General features: G+C 42.7%; 1 protein-coding gene across 1 annotated transcript; it reads left to right on the forward strand.

Moving 5' to 3' along the window:
* Positions 1-6965: 6965 nt before the first annotated feature.
* LOC138198097 (protein Tob1-like) lies at positions 6966-10984 on the forward strand. Its single transcript, XM_069149287.1, has 2 exons — positions 6966-7265; positions 8711-10984. The coding sequence occupies exon 2, from the start codon at positions 8927-8929 to the stop codon at positions 10004-10006; it is 1080 nt and encodes a 359-aa protein (XP_069005388.1). The 5' UTR covers positions 6966-7265; positions 8711-8926; the 3' UTR covers positions 10007-10984.
* The last annotated feature ends 355 nt before the right edge of the window (positions 10985-11339 follow it).

Genomic DNA, 11339 nt, shown 5'->3' on the forward strand with positions numbered 1-11339 from the left:
TAGGGCCCAAGCACTGAACAGTGTGAAGGCCCTATTGTTTTCTTAAGAAATTCTTCTTCTTCTTTTTCTTTGTTATTTTTCTCTAGGTATGTGCATCATACCTAGATCTAGAAAAAAAAAGTGTCTTGGTGCCAAAACCTAAATGCAACATGAAGTCTGCCATTTTGAATTTCACATCCATTTTTGGCAATTTCCACATGCTGTACTTTAAGGAATTCCCCTTACAGACTGCATCTGACCCCGCTGAAATTTATTGTGTGCCATCTTGAGACCTTTGGGATGAAAATGTATTAACAGGGTTTGTCTTTGTTGAATGCTGCGTCCGTAGGGCGTGGCCGCCATTTTTGCAAGTTTCGCCATAAAGCTGTAAGTTGTTGTAACTTTAGTGTACATTGTCCAATATTCCCCAACCTTTACGTGTTTTATAACAGTCCCAGTCTGAAGACAGCTGCGTGCCAATGTTTGGTCGCAGTCACAGCGCCACCCACTGGAACCCCTGAAATTATGTGGTTTTTTTTGTTTTCATGTGGTTTAGCTTGCAGGATCCACCTCAAATCGGCTCAGAAAAGCCTGAAGACCTTGATGATGCCACACATAATGCCACATTATGGATACAGGAAGTGCTAGAACATGTGTAATACATTATATCCCCCCCCCCCCCCCCCCCCCATGCAAGGGCCCATTCCACGCTGCTTGCAGCTTTGTTTGTTTTTCATTTTTACAGTGTTGTTTTCTCACCCTTTTCCATATACATGCTAACTCTTCCTTCATTTTTTTCCCCCTCTCATCTTTCTTTCTCACTCTAAGCCCTTAGCCCATAGGTTTTCTCTCCCTTGCTTCTTCCTTCCTATCCTCCCAGCTGTCCTTTAAACCTCTGTATTTCCCTTTCTCTTTCTCTTCTCACACGTCCACACCTCTTTCAACCTTGCTTCCCCAACACCCCGGACTCACACTAAGCACCAAAATGTGTCTTGAGGAATCCAATCACAAGCGAATAGCTCTGTATACAGGTGTGAATGTATCCACTGGGACTGAATTCCTCGAGCCACATTTAGAGGTGGTCAGTGTGTGGTCACAAATGTAGCTTCATGTCAACGCAAATGTGCCCCTGTCCAAACTGAAGGGCAGACAAGGTGTTACTTTATACATGTCCGGATGTTTTGTAACGGCTAAAAATAGTGGAAGCCGAGAGTAGAGGGAGGTCTGTCTCGTTTTGATTTGGTCCTGGTTTACAGAGTTTGTAGATGTGAGGGTTCCTGCACACTGAGCGGGGAAATGAAATGAAATGAAATCAAAGAGGGACACTCAAAAGAGTTTTGAGACATCCTGATGCCTGGTGCCACAGACTGCAATCTCTCAAATGAATCCAAAACCAATCTGGATATATTTCAAGGCAATACATTATTGGAGAAACTGAGGAACAGGTTTTTCCTAAACTGGTAGTGGAAGAAAATCTCTGATAAGACATAAATACATGTTAAATCACAAAATATATGACAACATTAACAAAACTATTAATTAAGTAGCATCCTGAACATCGTGACCATATAGACTCTTTTATGCAAAATTACTCTTAATGCCTCACAATCCTGTCACCTGATGAATTTGCCAAGACCGAAAGTACACAATAAATCCTGCAAGTAGAAATATATGTGCTTCTTAATTAGTTTTAGTTGGTCCAAAATATATTCATCAAGACAGAAAATAATAAAATGCAATGTGCAGAGAATAAAACACCTCAATAAATAACATAGAAAAGGATTTTTTTAAATTTTTTATTACCTTACAATTCCTAAGCCCTATAGTCTGTCGTCTTGGCAAATAGATGTCCACACAACTTGTCAAATTGGGTTGTGTACACTATGGTTGCAATAAAAAGCAACAGTCATTAACTGATAATGCAATGTGCTCTTTTAAACTAACATGCTGCGGAGGGCCTACCAAGCTCTCTTTGTTTACTATTTATATTGCCAACTTGGAGCGCATCCACCCCTGCTGGAATATGTACGCATGACCACGCAAGGGGACCTTCCACCCTTCCAGTCAGATCCTGTGCACACTGCATGCAACTGTTTTGTCATCTGCATTCAAAAGTCATGAACGATTGGGGACAGAGAGGTGTAGACAAAAAAAACCAAAAAAACAAAGTCAACGTACTGTCAGGTACTAAACCACAAAGTGATGTACCCTGTCACTGCTGCTGATAAATCAAAAAAAGTATTCTGCATCTGTCTCCTATCTTTTCATTAGCCATCCATGTCTCATTACTAAATTGATTCTGCATGTCCTTCAGGCACAGGGGGTGTCGCTCTATCATTTGAGACAGTTTATGTGCAAAGAGACCTGGGGGAGGTTCTGGGGGTGTATGAGCACATGCAGAGCAATCATACGGACTACCTCCCTCCTAGTTTTTGTCTTTTAAAATCATGGAGTTACTGCATGGTGGAGGGGATGGCAACAAAATCAAATGTAGAGTGAGGAGAATAAGCTTTAAAAATCAGTCATGTGATGACCCATTCATGGGTACATAGAGTACCGGGGCATACTATAAGTGTACAGCTGCCTGCACTGACCTGCTTGTTTGCGTGTGTGTGTGTGAGAATGAGTAATTACGGAGAGTAATTAGTCACTCAGTTGTGCTTTTGGCCTGGAAGTTAAAAGTAAAGCATGCTACAATTGTTTTTACAGAACAGTGCTGTGTATGAGGCCGAAAGGCAAAAAGCAGCTCGACACAAAGACACAACATGCAACAAAGCAGTGGTAGATTTTCAACTGTAAAAATTTGAATCTAAAAGGTCAGAAACAGCAGTTATGAAACTTATTAAACTGAAAAAGACGAGTTATAAACACTTGTGATGTTAATTATGTCTGCCGTAAGGCATGTAGCATGCTACATATGAAATGCCTTTCTAGATGGAACATCTTTCTTACGCAGAGCTCATCAACTAACACAGAACAACACTCGATGAGACGGCCTACACAGTAGGATAAACATGCTTCCTTTGTTTCACGCTTCTGAGACTGACCATATCTCTTTAATGAGACATTTTACATAGCGGAGAGTGGGTTATATTAAGATGCCTTTGTGTGCTTCAGCCTGGCTTTTTTTTCTTCTCTCTGCAGATGGCGAATAGATCTATTGATGTAGTCCCAGCGGCCCGCCATCGGATGAATTATGTAACAGTCTCGGTGGGTTATGAAGGCGACCGTGCAGGGGGGAAAAAAGTATTTACGCTGCTGTCGTGACAACTGATAACATAACCTCTGAATTTGCATATACCTTGCCGTGTAAATCCTTCGTGTGTGCACACGCTGTATGACTCACTGCGGGCCACTGATGCGTGATGTTTAAGGGCCACCTGCAGCTCACAGACTGTTCCAGAGCAAAAACAAAGGACAAATTGTCATTCCCTGATAACACTTTAAAACCACTCGTGAAATTTAGTTAATGACATTTTTTTTATCACCAGGGTGGTTGTTCCATTTTTTTTTTTTAATGTTCAACATTCAGTACATAGACTGAATGAAGAACACTGTCCTGTGCTGGCCAGGCTTCAGTGCTGCTCATGATAAGTGTTACTGATGAACTCTAGTTATTGTGTTGCCAGGCTACCATGCTAACAGAGATATCTAACTGCAGTGCAGTCTATATACATATATATATATATATATATATATATAGCTTTACAATAACAATAATGAGCCTTTTTTTTTTATCCTGTAACCAGTTCACCTGGCAGATTGTCAAAGATATCAGCTGCTGGAAAAGAAAACCCATATTTGAAGCATTTGTTGTAACGTTTATTGCATACATATCTCCAGTTAAAGGCGCATATGCTCTCCCTTTATAGGGCATTCAAATGACTCAATTATCTAAAGGAAACCGCACCAATGGTGCAAAAATATGATCCGGTTCCTTCAAATATTAACGTTTTCTATTCAAGGCTCTGGAGTGAAGCTCATTTTTGGTCAGCGGGGACGTTTCTTTGCGATGACATTTTTTCTTTTTTGGACGTCTCACTTCAGAAGAAATCCCTTCATTTTGACAGTACAAAGACAAGATGCAGTCAAAGTCCCAATCTCAGTGCCAGTGTTGCACCCACAGTGTTCTTCTCCCTCGCTCTCCGTCTCCTTCGTTGCATGTCTCACCCACCAGCTCATTTGCTCTTCAAACGGAGAGCAAAGCATCTGTCTGTTACGAGAAGCCCAGGGCGCTCTGCAGAGTTGTGTTAAGTAATAACAACCAGTGACGTCAAAGGCTCTCTGTCTGAGCTGGAAGGAGGGAGGGCGAGGGGGCGGAAAAGGGATGAAAGGGAAGGGAGGCGGGGAGACAGACGAGGAAGTGGTAGTGTGTGAGAAATCTCCTCCGCTTGTGTGTCTTCTGTTTATCTGCTGCTGCTGTATAACGCCGCACATAAACACATAAAAAGCCACAAATTATTCCTGAATCACATGAAACGCACATGTGATTTAAGCTCCTCTCCTCTCAGAGGCAAAAAATTGCAATGGATTTTTATTTTTTTTTCCTCACAATTTATTGCTTTTTTTTTTTTTTTTTTTCCCCTACTGGTTCAGAGAAAAGCGGAAGTGGATTATCGCGCTCCGTCGTACATCTGTGTGCTGAGCATTAGTCTGCATATACTCTCTATGTTTATGTCACAGGGCAGCAGTGCAGGAGGACAGCATCCGCTTATCCTCTGATGTCAGGCTGAGATCAAGTATGTGTTATTACTGGGATGTTAGGTTGAGGTCTTGTGACAAATGCTGCTTGTGCAATACTATTGCTTTTTTTGAAGGTGACCTTCAGTTCACTTGACTTCCGGATGTCCTGCACCTTCTTTTATTCTCTCAGTGGAAACCTGTATGGTCTGTGTTGTGTTATTTTAGCATAAAGAAGCTTTAAAAAGCTCAGCTAAGCCCTCATGAGTTGAGTTTTCATAACACACTGAGAAAGAGCAACAACAGTTGATGAATTACCCACTTTACTTCATTTCTCTCTCCCCTTATTCTCCTTTCTGGAGCACAAACCCTGACTGAAGACGGAGTTGGAGATTAGAGTTCTTAGGGTGTTGCGCTTCTTCATAAGCACAAGGGACGCAAGCTGCAGTGAGAGGTGGATACGTTAGACTAATCATTAGAGGATTACACCCTAAGACAATATAGCATGCCTCATTATTGCTGCTGACCTTGCCCTGTCAGCTGACGGCAATTTGTTGCCACTGCAAACAGCACAAGCGCACAAATAACATACGCACTACTGAATGAGAACCATACACAGTTTGTAATACCAGAGAATTTCTCTATGCCAGTGATCCTAGAGGGCATGTGACATTAGCCTGCCCTGAGCTGTTGACAGTAAAAACAACCCACAAGGCTTTGCCAGGACTGTGGAAGTCACAGCCCTGTTGGCAGTCAACTCCCTGTCCCGCCCAGCTCCGCTCCCAGATACACTGTGAGTCTGAAACCGTCAAACCTTGCAATCCGTTGTCCACGCTATCCCTTGCCTGATCTGTCATCTGTCTTGTGTGTTTGATCCCCAGGGCGCTTTCCACAGGAGCCCTTTAGCACACATTTACAGCTCACAACAAGCACATGAGTCTGCTCGGCAAACTTAAGTGCTCGAAGAATGTCTGAAAGTCCGCTCTGTCAGTTGGCCTACAGGCCAGCCCTCCTTTTCCATCACAGCTGCCGTGATGACAGAAGTAAAGCTCTTGCTCACAGTGATATCATACGATTAAAATGGAATACAAGAGGTTTAAACACAAAAACAGATTCAATGTGACAGTCTTATCGTGAGGCTTTATTGTTGACTCTATTGTTATTTTTATGATGTTACTCTATCTATCTATCTATCTATCTATCTATCTATCTATCTATCTATCTATCTATCTATCTATCTATCTATCTATCTATCTATCTATCTATCTATCTATCTATCTATCTATCTATGTCTGTTTTCCACATTAAACTTCGCTAATCGTAAGGGGAAAGTATGCTGTATCCATTGTTGCCATTGTTTAAACCAGATAAACTGACATTGTGCAGCAGTGACTTCATGTCTCGAATATATACCTATTTATATGTGTTAGTGCACTTTAAATTGGGCAACAGCGTGCGTTGAGCCGAGCAGTGACGTGCGCAGCCTACATCAGCACCTTGGATACGGGCACACCATTCACCGTAGGGCTCCTGCCCCGTTTTGGACCAATCAGCGCTTGTGTTTTCCAGATAGCGTTCAGCACCACCCACACGCCGCTGCCAGCTGTATTGTTCCGCTGTAGGGAATCTCCTCTCAGGCAAAGTACATTCATCATAACTCCTGCGGTTTTTCGTGGCAGGTTACAAAAAAAAGGTCTTTGCTGGGCAATTTGTGACAAAAGGCACGATATAAATGAGATTACAGAGGTTTAAATGGCTCCTTCTGAGGCTCTGTTGTCTGGTATAAATATAGCAGAGGAATTAAAAGGGCTGCGAGTTGTGTTGCAGTGCTGAAGATTATCAGTAGCACACAGCCTCTAATACAGGTTCATTATGATGGTTAGAGTAGCCTTTACGTTCCCTATGGATAGATTAGTAGAGAAGGTTGACTTTGTTAAACATCAACAGTACGCTATTTTCACACTGATATAAGTATTTAGTTTTTAATAAAACTCGAGCATAGCTTGAATAGCTCATTATATAATACTGCCTCTGTCTTCACATTAATTACTTTTGCCTTTTGCTGTCAGCGCAGACCTAGGTTATCTCTGACGCAAGCCCTCAGACGTCTCTCCCATTTCACAGAATCATATGTCTCCGAGTGACAGCGCAGCGCAGCCAACGGGCGCGCCGCTCAGACGACATTCTGTGGGCGGGACTCTCGCTGTGGGCCAATCGCGGGCGCTCGTATTGTTTTGACCTCTGAAACCGCATCACCGCCTCCCTCGTGCCCATGGCGGAGGAAAGCTATAAATAAAGGCAACGCTGTGTCGGAGGGGGACGAAGTTGCGAAACTCCCGAGTAGGAGGGAGCTACTCTGCAAGCCTGCTGAAAGAGGAAAAAAAAAACACAAAACCCCGCAAAAAAAAAACAACCTTAAAAACAGAAACTGGAGCAAACCGTAAACGCCAATCCTCCGAAATCTACATGTACTGGAATACTTTTTTTTTTTTGTAACGTTGATCATATATTCTATGTGAAGAAAGTATTTATACTTTTTTTTTTTTTCTATTTGCACTAACTAACGGTACTTCAGAACTACTGAGAATCTTTATTTTTTACAAAAAGTAAGTATTTCCAGCTGACTTTTCACTTGTGTTGTACGTATTGTCGTTATTTTTTTTGCTCGCGGCTGTACTGAAGCCTCTATTCATACCAACTACGCTGATTTGCTGCGTCAGTGCACGAAGTTAGGGAGGGGTGTGTGTGTGTGTGTGTGTGTGTGTGTGTGTGTGTGTGTGTGTGCAGGCGATAAAAGTGTGCACTATGCCTTTTAAAAACAAATGTCAGATAAATAGATGGCAATATCCTCACACACGCGTCTAACGTGCCCTTAAATACTCTTGTGCAGCCTGCGGTAGCCTACTTGTGTGTCCTACTGGCGTCGGGCACAGGCTGTTATTCTACTGCAGTTTGTGTGATATTGCTGCAATGTGCGTTTTAACTTCATAAAAACCCGAGAAGGATTCAAGCAGTAACCGTAATAGGGACCTCGTGCGAGTTACTAAATAATCAACTTTTAGGTATTTAAGCAGCCTCAACAGGTTCATTATGAATTCTGCCAGCTTTTTTTTTTTTTTTTTGAATGCAAGAGGATTATTTTAACGCCGTTCATTTCTTTAAATTTGCTTCTAGGCGTTACATTTCGCTTATATTGTACTAAATGTATGTTGTTGTTTTTTTAATCAGTGGAAGCGTTTCCTCTTCCTTTTTGAAAATTGCCAAACATGGGTGTAGGCACATCGTTAGGTCTCATTTCGACATTGTTTTTTAATGTAGGAAGCGCTCCGACGAATCGCTTGCTTTACGGCATATATATCCACCCCCCCCCCCCCTCCCTCCCTGTGACTCGGTTGTAAGCCTTGAAATCCACCCACATCGTTTCATCGCCAACGGATCCTCCGTCAGACATTATTGACAAGACAATTTACCCGGTGAACTTTACCGTTTTTTTTGTTGTTGTTGTTGTTTTTTTTCCGTTCATGAAACGCCGCGGCCGGCGCAGCTGCCTTCCCCGTCTCCTGCTGTAGGGAGGGCTGTCTTGTTGCCTAATATGTAACAGGATTCCCAGTCATGGTGCGAGGTTAATGAGCCCCCTTGCATAGTTTTTGACGGGTAGATTTAAGATGCCAAATCAACAAGAATCAAAGCTAAATTCCAGCTTAATTATCTTTTTTTTTTTAGTATTATGACAGTAAGCAGCCTAATTGCTGCACATTTTCATTGGGTCGTTAACGTGCGATTCTGCTTTGGTTGTCTGTTGTGTGATATTTAACGTGTGTGTGTGTGTGTTTGAGCTCACAACAGTCAAAAGTGCAACAAACTCTAAAATCTTTAAAGGACACTTTTTTTTTTTTTTTTTTTTTTTTTTTTTTTTTTTTTTTTGCGCACCTCCTCCCTCCTTATAAAGTTTCCAATCGCTGTCTCGGCATGAACAAACGTGATCCTCTCTTGTGTCGATATTTACATTTACTCATGATTTTTTTTTTTTTTCTCCACTAAATTTTTGCAGGAAAAAAAAATTGTCACCCTGTGGAAGGACACCACTTACCCAAAACCAGCACTTTTAATTTTCAACCCGTTTCATCCGAGTTACGGTCGCTTTCGCCATCCTGCTTGGAAGCGCATCTGTGTCGCCAAACACGGATAAACAAAGCAGACGCGGTGGACACGGACAAGGTCAGGCACAGCTAATCGTCACGCACCTGGTAAACGTCAGCAGTTAGCTATGCAGCTTGAAATCCAAGTAGCTCTCAACTTCATCATCTCTTACCTATACAACAAGCTGCCAAGGCGGCGGGTCAACATTTTCGGCGAGGAGCTGGAGAGGCAGCTGAAGCAGAAATACGAGGGACACTGGTACCCGGACAAGCCATACAAGGGCTCAGGATTCAGATGCATCCACGTGGGAGAGAAGGTGGACCCCGTGGTGGAGAAGGCAGCCAAAGAGAGCGGGCTGGACATCGAGGATGTTCGCAACAACCTGCCCCAGGACCTCAGTGTGTGGATTGACCCCTTCGAGGTGTCCTACCAGATCGGGGAGAAGGGGCCAGTCAAAGTATTGTACGTTGATGACAGCAACGAAAGTGGAGCTACCAATGGGGGGCTTGATTTGGACAAGGAGATCAAGAACAGTTTCAACCCAGATGCACAGGTCTTCATGCCCATCAATGAGCCCGTGAGTGGCGCCTCCCCGGGCTCCAGCTCCCCCTCTCCTCCCTTCGGCCACTCGGCAGCAGTCAGCCCCACCTTCATGCCCCGCTCCACGCAGCCTTTAACCTTCACAACGGCCACCTTCGCTGCCACCAAGTTCGGCTCCACTAAGATGAAGAGCAGTGGACGCAACAACAACAACAACAACACCAACAACAACGGCGGCGGCGGCGGCGGTAGTAGTGCTGGGAACAAGGTGGCGCGTACCTCTCCCACCAACCTGGGCCTGAATGTGAACAGTCTCCTGAAACAGAAAGCCATCTCCACCTCCATGCACTCTCTGTACGGGTTGGGCCTCGGAGCGCAGCAGCAGCAGCAGCAGCAGCAGCAGCAGCAGCAGCACCAGAAGCCCTCGGCCCTGTCCCCCAATGCCAAGGAGTTTGTGTTCCCCAGCCTGCAGGGCCAGGGCAGCCAGAGTGCTCTTTTCCCCGGGGACAGCTCGCTCAGCCTCAGCCCGCTGCAGTACAGCAATGCCTTCGATATGTTTGCGGCCTACGGTGGCCTTAACGACAAGTCCCTTATGGATGGCTTGAATTTCAGTTTAAGCAACATGCAGTATTCTAACCAGCAATTCCAGCCAGTCATGGCCAACTAGTACACGTCAAGGTACTACTTAAGCTACTACTTCACACAGAAACGACCAGAGATAATGTGACAGGGGGAAAACGAACACAAATGCACATTTCGGAAGAAAAAAAAACAAGAAAAAAAAAAAGTGTAAACAAGAACAGAATGTCAAGGATAAAAGGAAAAAGCGACTTGTCACCTGTAAGATCTACGTTGCGAGTCTAAGAGCTTGAGCCCGAGGGTGAATTACTTTGCCCCCTTGAGTTATACTTTCTTTATTTTTTTCTTAAACAATGAAGCTTGTAGTACAAGATGTCCAAGCTTGGTTACCTAAACTTTCAACATGCATCATTGTTATTTCTTTTGCCAACCAAGCACAAAATATTTTTTTTTTATGTGACTGTTTTAACATATAAGAAAAAAGACAAAAAAATAAACCACCACGAGTCATGGCCTCTTTCAGTATTTAAACATAACTGGACACCGCCAATTTGTCAAGAAATTGGCATAAATAAGTGGGATTTCCTGGTCTTTTTCTAATTGTATAATTTAATTTAGTACAGAGTTTGTAAAATATCAGAGTATCTATTGTTTCTACGACATGGTATTGCATTTATATCTTTTTACTACTCCAGTGATCTGTGATGGCTGCAGCAACTTTATGTTTTCTTTTTTTATTGAAATTATAAAATGAATCCATCTTTAAAAAAAAAAAAAAAAAAAAAAAAAAAACATTGACTATTCTAAAGATTGTGTACAGAATATTCCGTAGTGGTGGGAATTAAGGATATTTGCTTTTTTGAAAAACATAAGAGTTGTATTTTCTGTTAAGAGTTTAAAGATTTTTGCTATATTATGGACAAAATGTAATCGTATATTAATTTTGTACCTACATTGTGCAATACTTGATAAAACAAACGGTATAACAAAGTATTCGAAGTCAGTGTCTTACATGTTAAGAGGGACTGATAGTTTATTAAGTTTGTATTAAAAGGCTTGAAAATAATTCCACTCGTTCGCTTTGTGTTTTGGTCTTTGTGGCAGAGCCGGTGGAGGCATGCGGGGTCTTAAAGCGGATTACGCAGTGTTTCTTACATGGTGGGACGAATCCAAGTTTCTGCCCCGGGGTCCCAACGATCAGTGTTTTTTTTTTTTTCTTACAATGCCGCTGTTCATTTCAGATCACCTATTTCGGTCGCTACGTCGTCAGCGAGCGCTTGTGACAATTCGCTTACAGTTTAAATGAGGCTTTTAGGAGAGAGATTTCAGGTTTAGTTTATTAGAATGGCGTTTCAAGTCCGATAACATATCACCCCCCCCCCCCACAAAAAAAAAAACCAACACATTTCATTCCCTCTGCC

Source organism: Embiotoca jacksoni, unplaced genomic scaffold (assembly GCF_022577435.1).
Source record: "Embiotoca jacksoni isolate LCO1_2020_lvr unplaced genomic scaffold, fEmbJac1.0.p SCAF_15, whole genome shotgun sequence".
NCBI classification, from domain to species: domain Eukaryota; kingdom Metazoa; phylum Chordata; class Actinopteri; family Embiotocidae; genus Embiotoca; species Embiotoca jacksoni.

Excerpts from the sequence above, each read along its gene's own strand:
- LOC138198097 (XM_069149287.1), top strand. The coding sequence starts at position 8,927 with ATGCAGCTTGAAATCCAAGTAGCTCTCAACTTCATCATCTCTTACCTA.